Source organism: Electrophorus electricus, chromosome 14, assembly GCF_041902795.1.
Source record: "Electrophorus electricus isolate QZ-2024a chromosome 14, ASM4190279v1, whole genome shotgun sequence".
In the NCBI taxonomy this organism is placed as follows: Eukaryota; Metazoa; Chordata; class Actinopteri; order Gymnotiformes; family Gymnotidae; genus Electrophorus; species Electrophorus electricus.
Genome location: NC_137510.1, coordinates 18,072,862 through 18,090,697, shown reverse-complemented (window position 1 = coordinate 18,090,697; position 17,836 = coordinate 18,072,862). Strand labels below are relative to the sequence as shown.

Here is a 17,836-nt window from a genome sequence, read left to right as displayed (position 1 = left end):
GTTTATTGTGTTACAAACTGGAATTGAAATGAACATAATTAGAATGTCATGAATCTACAAAAAATAGTCTATAATATTGAAGTGTGAAGAAAGTTAATAAAATTTGTCAAATTATTCATATAAAACATAAAAGTTATGATTGCATAAGTATTCACTCCCATTGCTGTGAATAGCTAAATTTGTTCTGGTGCCAAGAATTGCCATCAGAGGTCCCCTAATTGTTTGAATAGAGTGCATTTGTGTGGCATTAAAATGTCAGGTGATCTCAGTAGAAATGCACCTTGTCATGGAAGGTACCAGAGTCTGAGGCTTTATGGAAGTGTCAAGAAGAAAGCCTTTCTTGAAAAAAGCCACATAAAATCACTTTAGGAGTTTGCAACAGGCATGTTAGAGACTCAGCAGAACTCTTGTAAAAGGTACTGATGAGATCCAAATTGAACTGTTTTGCCATATTGCAAAGCGCTATTTATGGCACAAGCAAAACACTGCTTACCACCCTGAGAACAGGGTGATTCCCGAAGTCAGCGCTGCACACTAGTGGACCTTATAGTGACGAGCCTCTCATCAGCACCTTGCCAATCCTACGCATTCGCTACTTTTGTTTTATTGCTGTGTTGCAACTTATTGACCTAATTGAATAATGGAGAATAAAGACTCCTTTGCCTCACACTCACCTTTCATGCCCTCTGTGCCGCCACCATCACAGATGGAGGTAGCAGCATCATGTTGTGAGGATGTTTTCCATCTGCAAGGAAAAGGAAACAGAAAAGTTGTGGCAAGATGTATGGAGCAATTGTTGTAGAAAAGCTGTTACAGTCTGCAAGACCTAAGACTAGGACAAAGGTTCACCTTCCAACAAGACAACAACCCTAAGCATACTGCTAAAGCTACACTAAAATGGTTCAAAAACAAGAACCTCAATGATTTAGAGTGGCCAAGTCTAAGCCCAGACCTCAAACTGATTGAGAATCTGTAGAAAGACTTAAAAATTGCTATTCACCACTGATCTCCAACCAGTCTGACAGAGCTTGAGCAATTTAAGAATATCCATACATTAGGATCCAGATGTGCTGATTTAAATATTGTAAATTATAAAAGACATGAATGTGGGCATTAATTAAATTTTGCAATGAACAGAAGTCTGATTTTTGATTAATTAACCTTTATGTTACAATAAAATATATTTATACTATTGTTCATTAAAATAGTTCAGAAATATAACCTATGTATCAGTCAAATGGTTAACAACCAAGTCAAGCAGGTAGGTTAATTTTTATTACAAGTAGTAGCACAACAAAATTTTAAAAGGTTCAAGGAGGGGGTGAATAATTATACAAGGCACTGTAGGTAATTACAGCAGTACATAAATGTTCTGTCTTTAATGCCTTTCAATAACAACAAAAAATTATTTATGTGTCTACACAATGGTAACAGGCCTTTTCTATTTTAAGAGTCCTGTTGTGGTTTGCAAGAACATGGTAATCTGGTTCCAGTGACCTTTCTGTCTCTGATTGTACCATCACTCATGACAGGATCATTCACTTATCATTAATAACAGCTTAGGATGACATGGTCTCATATGAAAATGTAACCATTATGTCCGAGTATGGTCTGTGTGTAAAGCTTTCCTAAAGGTTGTCTGTAGGAGATCTTTAATGGCAACCTCCTGGCTGTTGTATTCATACAACGTATGAAAGCAGGAAAGCAGTCAGGACTGGTGACAGGAATGAGATCCCATTCCAGTCACCATTCCAGTCACTTCTGACTAATAAAGGTTTGCTGGCCATACATTCCAGTTTTAGCACTGATGAATTTTGAAAGCAGATGAAGTAGCCCAGGGTGGCGCACTTCATTTCCATGATCTGGTTGGTCTTGTCATGCGGTGACTTACCAGTGTAACCTCTGTTTGTTCACCTCAACCTTTTGCAAATCAGTATTACTGGTAAGAGATTGCTAAAGCTCTTTGAAAGCTTCTCTAGCCACTGTACAGCTTGCAGCACAGCCTCTATAAGAAAAGAAATGACCAGTGATCCCAGTGATGCGAACAATCACACAAGATCTTCTGATAACTACCCAGGCAATTTGTGACTGTTTACAACCTTCAGTACTCTGCAGAGGATAGTTGTTCCATAAAATTGCTATTTTCTTGCTATTTTAAGAGGCTATTTATGAGCTCCTTATGTCTCTGCTGCCGGAGCAGAAGACCTGACTGAAGGAACAGTAATAACAAGGAAAGGGACTTAGTGAAATCTACAAAAACATATGTATATTTATACATTCTGTAATGATAAGGGTGATATGTGCATAAGGAGCATATTGATATGTGCAATAGACCATTTAAGTTATACTTAAGGTCTGCTTGAAGTAGTCTTTGTGGAAGACTCTGAACATGGGGGTGCTGCATTGCTGTGAGCTATACACATAAGATTCAGGGACATGGATTCTGCAAAACATGAACTCTCATTTAAGGGATGCAGGCCTCCTTACAGCAGGCCAAACTGGGTGTATAAGATTAAAAAAAAAGACAGCAACCTATTTTTAATTAATGAATGGTCTTTGTATTATGACAGCATTAGAGATCGCAAGACAGATTTGGATAGGCCAAAGTAATTACATATTTACTATCAGCTAATGACTCCTGCAGCTTACTCTTGCTGTCTGCTAGGGTGTAACTGACAGTTCTACAACAGAGAAACTCTGGTACTTTTAGAATTTCCATTGACACTGATTTTGGATTAATAAACCATAAACTACAATTCTGTTTCTTTATCTGTTTGTTACATTTAAAAATGCTCTTAAACATGCTCTTAAACATGCATATGTATGTGCATATATAATGTTGTGTATATAAGAACAATACACATCATATCAGTGATGAGAGTACCCATCTGAAAATATAATTCATTTATATTTGAATAACATCATTAATTTCACAAACACACACACACACACACACACACACACACACACACACACACACACACACATATGTGTGTGTGTGTGTTTGTATATATATATATATATATATATATATATATATATATATATATATATATATATATATATATATATATATATATATATATATATACCTAATCAGCTGCCATACATTTTTAAAAATATTTTGATCATGTAAGACTCTTTTGGTATGATCAGTGTCACATAAGCCAAGTTCATTGTTACTAGGTTGCCACAGAATCTATAGAAATGAGGACTTGAGTTGAGTGACTTGGACTCTCAAGTCTTTTTGTACCTTTTTGACAAACTCAGAAATATTTACTTCAGCTCCATCATCATCATTGAGCCTTGGATTCACATGTTTGTTGGTTAAATTTGTATCAATACATTAATTTTGTCATAACATAAAAGCTGTAATTAATTTTAGACAATTCCAATGAGAACAGTGAGCAGTGGTGATCTCAATAATGGTAATTTCACATTTTAAATGGAACAGTTTCCTTGTTAGAAAGATTTGGCATTTTCAGTTATATTTTGTTATGCTAATATCAAAAAATCATGAAGACTGTCACAAGGTAGGATTAAAGAACTATACAATTCTGCTCTAAGAGTTTTAAGAACGTCACCCTTCCATTCAGCAGCTTCTCCCCACTGGAAGTTTATTAAAGAAACTATATGATGAAAAGCCCACTGCAAAAGAAATGTAGTTGTCTTCCGTGTCAGTACATTTAAATGTATTTTCTTTTTTTATACAGATATTCATCTTTTGCTTTGTTATTTCCTGTCAGTTTCTTTTCTATTCCATTCAGATACACAAGCATCTTAATATTTTGTCTTAATTGCCCTCACCCTATTTTTCTATACAAGCCATTTTGGTTTATGAGCAAGAGATGCATCTTTGTTCCCTTTACTCTCTTTAGCCATGTTTGTGCTGGAAAGAGAGATGCTATAATCTCTAACTAAACCATAAACCATAAACAGGAGATAATGGTAACACTTATAATGCTCCATATAAGGCAGAAATGCCCCATTCTCTACACATTCTAAGGTATTGGAAGAGATGCCTTTCCCTGTGTAAAGCCTCCTGCTGAAAGCATATATAATAGTTGTCACGGTTGGCCGGTCATCCAGCAGGAAGGACACACCCACTCCTGCTAGGAATGATACCACATACCTGCCCCACTCCCAATCACCTATCTATTAATTGTGTTCACCTGTTCTTTATGTCCTTAGGCCCCTATTTAAGCCCACATGTCCTGGAAGGTAGCGCTGCACATTAGCGGACTACGGAGTTATGAGTCTCCACAAGACACAATGTTACCCAGAGAGCCAGACTGTTTTTTTTTCTTTTTTTTAAATTTCATCAGTGCTTTCAGACTTTACTTACTATGGATAATAAAGAGCACTTCCTCACAACCTCGACTCTCGCTTCCACTGTGCCGCCCACATCACAACAGTTGTATAAATGACAAAGTTTTCTCTGTGTATCTAAGAAAAAGATGCCTGCCAGAAACAATTAGTCATTTTATTATTCACTTTGTAAAAGCAAGATGCATGTTCCTATTTAGTAGCTGGTCTGTATTAAAACAACAACAGTATAAAAATGTACATACACAAAAAAAAAAAAAAAATTAAAAATAAAATTGAGATACAGAATTCAAATGGGATGAACATGCCATTGCATTCTGAATAAAGTTTAGAGGTAGCCTGGAGTACAAGCAGCTACCTTGGGATGTTGTGTTGGTTTGTCTGTGTTACTGTCAAAGTGGTACAAGTCCTCTGCCAGGTCATGGTGTCACAGTGCTGTATCATGTCTAATGTTTTAGAATCGTGTCTAATAGAGCATGAACACACTCGCTCCCAAGCATGTGCACGCACACACACACACTTCAAACATTTATGAGGCTGCTCCTCTCCCTTCCAGGGTTCTACAGGAAACTGGCAGATTAATTTACTTTATTTATTGCAGTTACCGCCTCTCCCAGAAAGTGTAGTCAAACTACATTGACATAAGACCAGAGAATACTTATACAGTAGATTTCATGAATATTATTTACATACAACTGCTGACTACATACAACTATTAAACTTTTTGACATGATAAACCATTAACTGTGGTACCAGATGGACTTGAGATAGATGTGATTTATATTGAGTGTGCAGATCTGCAGTCTTTGATACCTACGAGTCACATGTACTGTTCCTATGGTAACATAACTGCAGTTTTCTCAGGTCTGAGGTTGGAGGACTGTGGTCTTTTCAGCTGACAAGAGCTCTGACACTGTAGGACGGTGAGCAAAAAACTGATTGGTCTTTTGTGCCCCTACACCCACTCACTAGCTGGAAGATTAACAGTCCTTGTGCTGGGCTTGAATTGTGAGATTGTAAATGCATGTCCTTGATTTTTCCCCTTGTAGTTCTGTCAGTGTACAGGTGGAGGTGGAGGTTGACCTATACATATTATTTCAGTTTTTCTAGCTTTGTGTAGTTGCTATGTTTTGAATGTGTGATAATTAACTATAAAAATAGTCCTGCTTTGCCAGCATGTATGTGGGTGTAGCCTGAATGAATCACTTTATGCATGATAATAATTGTTTGCCCTTGATACTGAAATCATGGAATAAATGGAACCTCTGTCCAAATAAAATAAAAACCTGAATGGCTTTCTGTAAGCCTTTAAAAGGTAGGGCTGTTGGGAGCAGGGCTTATATGAAAAGTAAATCCTTGCCTGCCTCTAACCTGATACATATACTGTGCAAGTGCTGAAGGTGTCTGAAACACCTTAATATCTATGCCCACTAGCAACAGCAGATGCAAACACGACATTTTTTTGCGTCTGACAATCTGAATGTGCCTCTGATTTTTAATTGGATTCTTGTGGAATATTTTAGTGATACAAAACAAATAACAAATAAAATTTTTAAATGTGCTGTTTTTTTTCCTGTCATGTTAGGATGAAAATTAAACTTGAAATAACATATTAAAAAATATCACTTCTGATATCTCCTCTTCATTCCACATGCCCCACCCCTATGACTCTCTAACTCATTCCTTCTTTCAGATCAAAGATGAAGGGGGAAATTTCACAGGTGGCAAGTCACCAATGTGTTAAAATCTATATATAGAGAAGGTGTGTAAACAAACTATCTGGAAGAGGGTGTGTGTAGTGCAGAAGCTGAGTGATAATGCTAGAGAAATCTCAATTTTACAAAACAGCTGCTAATGCCTTACCATGATGTGGTCAGAGGAAGCCATATGTCTGTGTACATGAAAGTGTGTCTGTGTATGAAAGGAGGTCTCATGGAGAACCGTTGGTGGTTATTCTCAGAATTGGACTGTCTTGGCTTGAAGATGACATAGTTTAAAATCTTTTAAGACTGGTCTCAGGAGAAAACCACATAAATCACAACAAACTGTGACAAATTCATGATTCAAATAATATATTTGATAAATGTACAGATATGATTTGAAAGTAAAACCTGTATCTAAAGTGAACCCTATCCCTTTGAATACATGTTTTGTTATATATGTCTAATATAACATGTGCATTATATTTGTTTATAAGAATGCACACAATATGTATGTGTATCAGTTTATATAGTATACTATATGTGACATATCAGTTAGGGATCAAGGAGCTTATATATTACAATATATGGGTGTATATTGTGGGTATATTGTGAGTAATCACAAGATAGCTATTTAAATATAAATAATTCAATTTTTATGAATTTTAAAATTCAGCTCCTTTGTATATGATAAAAGAATGAATGATAAAAGACAAAATACAGTGCATTATAGACTTCTGACATGTTCTCCACAGTTTTCTTGTATATTTTACTTGTATATGTAATACAAATAAACAATGGAAATGAAAATGCTCTTGTAGTTGGCCTGGTAGTGCAGGGAGAGTATGGGAGTGCATGGTGCAAGGTAACACTAAGGTCAGGGCTTCCCTTTCAGGGAGCACACATACTGCCATACTGATTAATATCTAAGTTACTCTGTAGAAGAACGTCTGCTAAACGCTGTAAATGTAAATAGGAATAGTATAATAGCTTGAACATTATAGGTAGGTTTGAGGTTGTAACTCATCTGGCATATTTAACTGCCACCCTAAGCCATCTGTTGCACTGCAGCGCAAGTCATCCGATCGGCACTTGTGAGAGAATGAGTCAACAGGTTCACTTTAATGTGGTCATTCTAGTCAGCACATCTCAGAGTGAACTCCAGCTGACACCAGCCAGAAAACATGCGGGCACAATAGGTTTCAGATTCCCCTGTTAACCCCTTCAACCCTGCTTCCCCCAGCCTTACACCACAGAGTTACATGAAAGAAAGAACACAGCGTTTGTGTAACCCGCTCCATCACAATGGGTACCAATGGCTGCCAGTCACCTTGAGGTGGAATCGAGGTGCTTCAGTCGTCCACAGCAACAGAAAATTCACTTTTTGTTCAGCAGTTGTCCATGGAAACGTGATTTGAACTGAAAGCTTGTGAAAACTGATTTTTATTATCGACAGAAAAAAGACCATTGGCTTTGTTTGCATTAGTACAGTGTTAGCAGTTGAAAGTACAGAAAATAATCATATGCTTTTATAATGTTTTTTGTCATCATTTGGTTTCATTGTTTGGTCTCATTACAATTACTGTTTTCTACATAACTGTAAAAACCTTTAGTTCATTTCTGGTTCTTCCAATAAAACAAGCTATAACAAAAGCTTGAGTATGTTTGAAGAGATGCATGATTGTCCTCTTTAGAAGTAATCTTTCATCTCTGAAGCACTGGGCACACTCCCTTTTGCTAAGATAATTGGAAGGATACTGTGGATCCAAAAGCCTTGTTACTTGCATAATACCACATAAGTCACCTCACCCTTGATATTCATATTGCATAAGACCCTAAATCAGAAGCTACTCATTATGTTGATTTTAGACCAGAGTTGCTGAGACTCCTGCAGCTAACACCAATTTGAAGTTGTTTTCTGTTTACTGCTGTGCATTATTTTATTATCGCTGGAAAAGGAAACACCTTACTGTGGAGGATCACATCTCTGTGATTAACTCTAAGTTGATGTGAAACTACATTAAAGAATGACAAATCAAATGTAATATCAATGCACCCTGCTCTCTCTCTCTCTCTCTCTCTCTCTCTCTCTCTCTCTCTCTCTCTCTCTCTCTCTCACTCTCAGCTAATCAGTATTATTGTGAAAGCAATAAAATAATATTTGTTAGAGCTGTGCATGACACACACACACACACACACACCCATGCACAGCCTCACTCACAGTGACTGCACAGTATGACACTTATGAATTCACCAATAAACAGCACAGAATGCTCCCTTCAGTGGGCAGTTGTTCAGTAGCTCACAGATTGTAGAACTCTGGGCATACACAGAGACAGGCATGCACACAGCACTTAAGTGAGTGGGTTAACAAACGAGGGAAGAAGAGAGGGTGTGTGTAGTTAATCATATGCTTTGCAGTGGGGAGGGTTACAGTAAGGGAGGGAGAGAGAGAGCGCATCAGAAAGAGGGAGTGGGAGCTTTCTGTCCATCTTCAGCAGTCTCTCTCTGTGAACGAACACTTGAGCAGGCCTGGAAGGCAGTCGGGAGTGTAGATGTCTCAGAAGAGTCTCGCAGATGGGCAGATGTGGTCCTGCAGGACGCATCACATCTGCACTCTGCACTTCTAATCATCTATCCTGAACTCTCCCTCTCATACACACACTTACACACTCTCTCACACAGACACAGACACACACACAGACACACACCCAACCTGCTCTGGGATCTACCACACGCTCCTCTGAACCTAGGGAACAAGTCTCCACCTTTCGCTCCTCACGTATACACCCTCTACAGGAGACAGTTTACTATCAGCAAATACCTCTCGCAGGCTGACAGCAGCAAACAGAGAGTTCAATGTTTCGTGCAACAACTGGAGCAGCATGACAGAGCCTAGCTTCAAAAAACACGGATTTAAGAAATGTCGGAGTGCCACATTCAGCATTGATGGGTTCAGCTTCACAATTGGTAAGACCAGATGGGGGAGTCGTGGGTGGGCGTATGAGTGTAACATAACTTGTTATTTATATTGTATTACAACCAGCTGTTCTCATTGTGAGTTTAAGTGATAGAGAGTAACCTTTATATTAAAAGCTGACACAAATTATGGTATTTGTTTATAAGTGAGCTGCATCGAATTGTTAAAAAAAAGCCTTTTTTTGTACTGTGTTGTAAAGTATCTTTGAAATGGAAAAAAGGAAATCTTTATTATTATTATTATTATTATTATTATTATTATTATTATGTCTAATATAAATAATAAAGTAAAGAAATATATTATTACTTTGTTTGAAAATCTTCCTTTGTGATTTGTGTTCTTGAAATATGCTAGTGGAAAAATAATGATTTTAATGCAGTGAGTTGTTCTTTTGTCTTTTTTCCATGTTGAAGTTTTTTATATTCAGCTCAAACAGAATTAGACAATAACGTTTAGTGTTTTTCTAAAGATTCAGTCAAAATATCTTCAGCATTGTTCTTCAAAGCCTCTATTACTGTAAATACAGATTGCCTGATAGGATAGCATGAAGAGATTTATTTTTATTTGACAGACAATGTGCACCTCTGCATTTGTGTGCAAGCTGGCATAGAACAATACCAACCGAGTGGCAAAATGACATGAAAGCTGTTTTTGGAGAACACAGGATGGCAGTAATTACATCCTTTCAAAGGTCAAGTGGCAGTGCTTATGTAACAGGCCCCAATCAGAAAGGATTGAGACAGGCAGAGGAGGAGGAATCTGACTGTGTTCCACATCTCATTCTCCTGCAAGTACATTATAAAAATGTGGCTTAAAAAAAAAAAAGCACTGCAGTCATCACACTGCAGTCCTCTGCAGTGCTCACAGCATAACATATGACACTGGCCACATCACAGTGCACTGACCATCAGATAGCTAGAGTATTAAATGCACTAATGACAGGAAAATTGACTGCATCTTGTTTGGAGAAATGAGATTTTGAGTAACCAGTGTTTGTCTTTAAGCTGTAATTGAGTGATTGAGTGTGTGTCTGCGCAGGCATGCATTCTGTAGATGAAGGCTATGTAAACAGCTTGGCTCTTTAAATCAGGTAGAGGAGCAGGCAGTAGGCAGATAAGGGACTTTCTTGTAGTTGCCTTTGTGATTACTGTCTCCATGGCCACCAATGGGGGAAGGGTGTGATGTCATCATTTCAGTGTGGTTCCTGTTGCTTTGCTTTGTTGTTTCTCCTCTCTGCTGCTCTACATTTGTGTGTAACTTGTGTTTGAGTGTGTTTGTTTTTTCGTATGTGTGTGTGTGTGTATGTGTGTGTTTGGGGGGGGGGGGGGGGGACCCAACGGAGAGCTCATTAGAGCACCTGTTGGCTAATCAGAATCAGGTTTGAAAGGATGATAGAGAGATGGAAAACAAGTAGTGGCCGGAGGAGCAGGAGTGAGTCTGCCCCTCACCAGGGGTTCCTCAGCCATCACACCATTACTGGACTAGTCTCAGTAGCATTGGCAAAATCATTATCACTAATGAAGTGCTCACTTCCTAGGCACACTGGACAGAGGGCAATACCAACCAACTCACTTGGCTCAAAGATTCCTCTTTTGCAGGCCTCCGATTCACCCTCACTACCCATTTACCACTGTACAGTGTATGTCCCCACTAATCACTCTGGGCTCTCTCTCTCTCTTTAGAGCTTATTAAAGAGACTTGTTTCCCTGCCTGGCTCTTTTTCTCTCTCCTTATCCCTGTATCTCTCTGTTTTTGTTCATCTTTGCAGTTGTTATCCATCTCTTAATTTTTAAGTCACTTGTTGCATTTCATTCTTGCACAAATTGTACTTTGGATCACAACAAGATAATTTAAAAATGTATCTGTAAACAAACATCTTTTTTGGTAAGATTTATTAACTTGCTGTGACTTGAGTCCACTGCTCATACTTACTCATATTTACATATTTACTTATGAGCAGCCCACCTTCCTCTTATGTGTAAAAAAACCCTTCCATGGATGTTGCCTTTGGACTGCCACAAGCCTCTGCAGAGTATCTGTGCTGATGTTGTTTGACATTTGTAATAGTTGGCACTATAAAGACAAAGACTGGCTCATAATAGAGAACAGTAACAAGACATTTCACATGGCAGATGCAGTCACATACACCGCATGACTTGCCGCATGGCCTGCCAACAGCCTGTAGACCAGTAGTCTACTGTAGTCACAGTCACAGTCATTTTTGTGTTTTACCTCTGTAACTAGTCAGTATTTGTGATTTCCCTCAATGCAAAACTCCATGGAGGCCACTTATTGATGTTCAGTACTTTTTGTCATCATAGCCCTCCCCCAAACACAGAGAGAGAGAGAGAGAGAGAGAGAGAGAGAGAGAGAGAGAGAGAGAGAGAGAGAGAGAGAGAGAGAGAGACAGCTATCCCTCCCCAGAGTATAACCTTGAACTCCGGCTGTCTCCACAATCAAGCAGCACAGGGCTACGGTATTCCCTCACCTTTTTTCTTCTGAAGAGCGCCAGCATGCCCCTTAGGAAAATGGAACGGGACACTACCTGCATCACAGATGCCATTTTACTTCACTTATTGCCAAGAGTTCAACAATATCACTTTTTTTTTTTTTTAAGAATATAGACAGTCATATATCATTGTGAGGATCATTTTAACTCTTATTAACAGTTATTTTTCCATAATAATAACTGATAGCTTAGGATCAGTAGGGCTTAAATAATCATGTATTTCAATAAATATGATAGAAAAATTATATGTTAAAGCAATGCTTAAAAATATACTTTAATATAACTATATAACTATTGAATAACAACTCTTGCATCATGATTGTAATGATTATAGAAAAGATACTGCTTTGAAGCAAAAGAGCAAAGCTATCTGGCATGCAAAAAATGTTTTGAAATATATTTTTACTCTGTTGGAATATAATTTTATTGTTATGATAAGTGCCATTTACAGTATTTGTTCATTATTTTAAATTCTAATAAAATGTATTTCTAGTATGTTAAATGTTTTGTATGGGCATGGATGATTCTTTAAGGGTGAATACAGCCCTCAGGCTATATATATGTGCTTATCTCTTTATCATTTTTTTCTTTTTCTCTGTTTGCAGTCGCAAATGAAACAGGAGAGAGTGACCCCAGACCCCTGGCTCGCTTTGCACGTGAGTACTGATAATTCGATGTGTTCAAGAGGACTAAATAATATATTAGTAAACACTGTTATAAATGATATTTAATCAAAATTAATCAATTTTAATAATAAAATAAACCATATGTATATAATGAGCATGCTTATTGTGCCACAATTGCTGTGCCAAAACATGTTAAAACACAAGGGTTTCCCACATCTTAAAACTGAATTACCAAAACTGACACTCACTGTGTTTTCAAAATTTTAAAGGAAGCTATTATTAATATCATAATTGTATGATACCTGGGAGTCTGTATCATCATTACTCCCCTATGTCATTGCCAGATGAAAGTCTAGCACAGTAAATGTGTTTCATTATGTTTGAATTCAGCATTTAGGCTAGATGGCAGTATTAGCCAGCATTCTTAGTGTTTGAGCACTAGAGTGAAGATGAGGCTATACCAGGTCATGGGAGTACCCATCTTAAAGTCTAATTTTCCATATGTCACTAGTAATATCTATATACAACTATATAATACATACTGTATAACTAATATGAATAGATAACATTTAATCTCAGAACAAAGGTGAGTGTTAACAGGGAATTTCTTATAGTCTAGAGGGATGGTAGGTCCAACAGGTCTGCCCAGATAAACGGAACAGAATTCAGTAAACACTGATCTGCTTGCTTTAACAGAAAATAGTGAAATAAAGAAAAGAAAATGTTCATAATAAACATTGCTTTATCAGGCTCCAAGTCCCAGAATGCCTTATGGAATGCTATGACAGCAGGCATTGGGATTAGGGACAAAGACAAGAGAGGGATTTTAATTGACCCACGCAGCCCTGAGGAGATCCTTGCTGATGAGCTGCCTTCTGTAGACAGCCCTGATGCTATGGAGAAGACCGCCATCAGGTTTGGAGATGCTATGGGCTTCTATGCAAATGCTAGCTTTTATTTCCAACACTGTTCTTTGTTTTAAGCACTACCACACATGCCTGGAAAGATGAGAGTTGATGATTGATTAACTGATGCTGATGGTGCTGAGCCTCTGTCTAGTCATTGTTTCTAACTTGACTGGTCAAAAGTATAGTGTCTATCATAGAGCATACACTGTCGTAGAGTGATTGCTGCCTTCGTGAGTTCAATGGACAATGACCTGTTCAATGGACAGTAAAGTGGATATGATTCAATGAGCTTGCTATGATTATGGCAATTTAAATGTACTATCTCCCTACTCACTGTATGTGTGTGTATGTATGTGGTTACTTAGAGCTTAGTTGAACAGCTGGCAGGTGTTGATTCTATGGTATTGACTGGCTGGAATTTAAATCAATGGGACTTAAAGTCAAGGCAAGAATGACCTGTTTGCTGGTTGTACTTTCTTGTGAATAGCTCCTTTGACTTTCCTTAGAAGAGGAACACCCTTTTCTCAGGAGCTCATTAGATGTTGTTGTTTTCCAGGGGTGTGGTATTGACAAAAAGAGGTGCTATTCCATGGAAGGGGCCATTTAATCTGTTGCTGTCATGGTTACTATGAATATTGTCCTGGCTGCCCTGTCCCACTCCATCTCCCCTTAATGCAGTTGACTAATGCCATGACAGCCCTGGCTGCTCCACCCTAATCGAATGTCTTTTTAATTAATTCACCTGTGTCTTATCTATACAGTCACTGCCTGTGTATACTCCTGGTGTATTCCTGCATATTTGTGCAACATACTTTCCTGCAGTACAATGTACAGTAGGCCTTATCCTATCATGTGCATAAGTATCTACTTATTGTATCTGTATTGTTCTGTTCATCTTATCAGATATTAAAGTTATTATATGTTTCTTTTTATGCAGTGTTTAAGATAGGCTTTCTGAACCTTTGATTCATTGCATTTGAAATTAGTTTGCTATTGGAAGCTATTGCTTTCACATTGCATGTAGGTGACATCTGCTGGTGAAAGGGATGCTATACGAACATGATGACTCACTGGATGTGAGATCATATTAATTTTGACACACCATGCACTTGCAAATGAATGGGAATTTCTGAACTTGTGTATCCTTTTTTACAATACAAAGTTTTACTTTCTACAGCCTATTATACATATTCATAAAATGTTTTTTTTTCTAGAATTCATTCTACCTTATCAAACCTGACAGTGCACCCATTAATTAATTTGTTAAGCAATTAATGTGTTAAGCATAAGTGAATCAGAACATTAGGCTGGATTTACCCACTGATGTCATTAGTCATATTTTTAGAGTAGACATTTAATTATCATATACAGTGCAGAAGAGCATGCACTCTGGATACAAAACAAAAGATATTCCTGGGCAAAGATGTGCTTACCTAACTATATTTACAATAACAATTGCACAGCTCACAGAACTTGATGCTACAACCTATGAATAATGTGTCATTGTTGTAACGTTGGAGGTTTAAGCAGGATGCGGAGACGAGTCATGTCAAATATAAACAAATTTTTATTTCACATATAACATTCACCTCTAAACACACAGACTACTTGGATCAAACACCGACAACACAAATGCGGCAACGACTTTTATACATATATGATAACGACACAATGAGGAGCAGATGTGAGACACAGGGAGGGCGTGGCCACATTGACGAACACACACACATGCACACACTCATACACACACACACACACACACACACACACACACACACGAGGAGACATTCGGGGGGGGGCTTACCGTGACAGAGCCCATCCCCAATGCCGTGACTCCTGGCACGCCAGCATATCGGGCTGCAGCCCAGAGACCAATGTCAAATGGCGAGGCCAGGGGACCGAGTGACCTGACAGGGGCCAACGCGAGCAGGACAGTGGGGGGAAGGATAGGGATCAGGATGATGACAGACACAGGGACACTCACTGACAGGCTGAGGCATAGACAACGTGATCGGGACAGATCACAGCAACATGGATGAGTACAAAATTAGATAAAGGATTGGTAGAGAGTCTGGAAAGGCCGGCAGGAACCCCGGCCTGTCCCATAGTTGTCAGCTGGGCTGTGGTCCCACCTGCCTGTGGGGGATCACCCTTCGCCAATTTGGGGGCAGTGACTTCCACGCACCCGTTACAGGAGGCGCACCAGTTGCTTTGCCCGTTTCTTGGGTGGACACTGGTGACGCCTCCCCCTTGCCTCTACGAGGCTTAGGTGCTGGCGCACGAATTCCGGGGCTGTATGTTCTAGTGGAGGGAGCTTCCTACTCGAACGTGGTCACCCCTCTTTTATGCCACACAGGATGGTTTACTAGCTCCCGATCGGCACCTCCTAGGTGGAGCCTTGGGCGGTATCTTAAGTGCCGGAGGCTCGTCACTCTCAAAGTCTGCAGACTCTACATCACTGATGTTGGGAGGATCCCCATAGAGGATTTCCTCCACCTCCATAGACAGGTCCTCCCCATAGTCGAACCCCAAGTCTGACCGCAGACTAATGTCGCACTCCCCGTTGCCTCCATAATCCGTGTAACCCTCATAGAAGTCCATGTAGGGGTCTTAGGACCCAGCAGATTCCACTTCCGTATGCCGATCCTCAGAGTCCGGCTGGGGTCTGCAGGACTCAGCAGAATCTGACCCTGCACCACACTCGGGGCCCCCCCAAGATTGTCCAGTGGCCTCGTCCCCCATGGTGGAAGTATGGAGTGAGGCCAGGATGATGGAGGGTCTCACTACGCGGGTTGAGAGGGTGTTTACCTCCTTTCTTCCCCTTACTTTTTTTGCTCCCCTTCCCAGGCATCCTTTGCCAGTCAGTGTTTCTGTAACATTGGAGGTTTAAGCAGAATGCGGGGACGAGTCGTGTCAGACATAAACATACTTTTATTTTACATATAACATTCACCTCTAAACACACAGACTACTTGGATCAAACACCGACAACACAAATGCGTAAACGACAGACTTTTATACATATATGATAATGACACAATGAGTACCAAGTGTGAGATACAGGGAGGATGTAGCCACATTGATGAACACACACACGAGTGCACACACACACACACACACACACGAGACATTTGGGGGGAGAGGCCGTACCGTAACAATAGTAAGTTCTGTTAGAAACTGAATCCTAATAATTTCTGAAGCTAGACCTTTTAAATCAAACTAGTAAAGTGATCTCTTGCCCAACCTAAGCAGCCAAGTGCTTCAAATGTCATATGTCTTATTTTTAGGCATCACTTTTACTACTAGTAAACAGTATCAAGCACCTACCTCCTGTGTCTTTCTTGTCCATAATGAATGTAAACAATGGTAGTAATTCCCACAGACAATGGGATGCATGTTTGAATTGCACAACAGCAATGGTTTCAGAAAATTAGGTGTGTCCTGGAGAGTCTGGGCCAGGCCTAAGCTGCCCAGTGCATGCCAAAGAATAATGCCTCAGTGGTAACACAGCCTCCAGATAATCAGTCTCCAGCATAACACAGCCTCCAGATAGTCCCATTTCTTGTAGAAGCACTGAGGACTGGCTGCCTCTTGCAGAGGGCTGTGAAAGTTTCCCAGAGTGGTGCAGGGAATTCTCCTTTGTCAGTTACACTAGGTTGTTTCATTCTAATGCCACCTTGATGTACCTCATCATTTCCCCAATTCAACTGCATATTAATACATAACTTTATGTTCTCCTGTTAATCATTTTAGGAATAAGGAATCTCTTCATTCACCATTCCTTAAACTGTACACTGTATTATCATATATGTGAATATGCCACCTGACAATCTGGAGAGGACTCGCAAACATCTATTTATAGCTGCATTACCAGATTCCTTAAAGAGAGTTACTAGGTTGATGCTAGCATCAGTGGCCTTGGATCCCAGCAAAATTGATTCAATGCTGCCTTTTCTTCTTTCATTGAATATTGCCCAAGAATGTGCCATCAGAGCTCTGCACTTTCATTGCCTCCTGGACTGACTGGACCATTCTTTGATGAGGGAAGTGTTCAAGTTCTTGCTTTCTCTATGATGTTCTGTATCTTATTCCTCCTTGACAATCCATGTTGGGTTTATGGGTAAACTGCTGCCTCAGGGAAATGCATTGCCATCCAGTGTCCATCTTGAGAAAGAATAAAATTCCATGGAATTAGATGTTCCTTTTATCAAGTTGTATGGAAGACTCCTGGAGAGGGGAGGACCTGGTGCTGCATCAGCAACACAACTGGGACCTGTGTAGTTGTCTCTGGCCAGTACTGCTTCCTTGCTGAGAGGCATGGAAACTGCTGACTTGTTTTCTGCCCACTGCTGGGGAGAGTGACACTTCACTGTACTCTGGTGTCTTTGAGAACCCTGCTGTCTGTCTTGGTTGTATCTCTTCTTTTCTCTCTTAATTTATTCTAGCCTACAGACCCATTTGTCCAACAGCATAGAAAACCTGTTGCAGGCAAGGTCTGCATTCAGCATTTGAAAATTCAGTATTCTTGGTCCAAGAGCAAACCCATAGCTAGAATGTATGGCTGTGTTTGTCAGTAAGCCTCTGTAGTCAGCCTCTAGTGATTATGCCTCTATATCTCTAAGACAAGCAGGTCTAGATGCACCTCAAAGCTTGACAGCAGCCAGTCTCCAAACATCCAAAAGGGTCTCTGTGTCCCACAGTAGGATTACATAAGATTCTCACATCCAAAGGTTATCAAAGGGTTTGATTACACTGGTCGAAAATTATTTTGTGCAAAACTGGAGGTA

General features: G+C 39.4%; 1 protein-coding gene across 4 annotated transcripts in view; it reads left to right on the top strand.

Moving 5' to 3' along the window:
* Nucleotides 1–8,642: 8,642 nt before the first annotated feature.
* The window catches only part of pde1ca (phosphodiesterase 1C, calmodulin-dependent a), an 83,160-nt gene continuing 73,966 nt past the window's right edge, over nucleotides 8,643–17,836 (top strand). For 2 of the 4 annotated variants that reach the window (XM_081695815.1, XM_081695818.1), the window contains exons 1-3: nucleotides 8,644–8,996; nucleotides 12,121–12,171; nucleotides 12,891–13,056. In XM_081695815.1, the coding sequence (XP_081551941.1) occupies nucleotides 8,912–8,996; nucleotides 12,121–12,171; nucleotides 12,891–13,056 (302 nt within the window). In that variant the 5' untranslated portion in view covers nucleotides 8,644–8,911. Of the gene's footprint in view, nucleotides 8,997–12,120; nucleotides 12,172–12,890; nucleotides 13,057–17,836 lie in introns of all 4 variants that reach the window. The other 2 variants (XM_081695817.1, XM_081695816.1) reach the window with 2 other exon arrangements.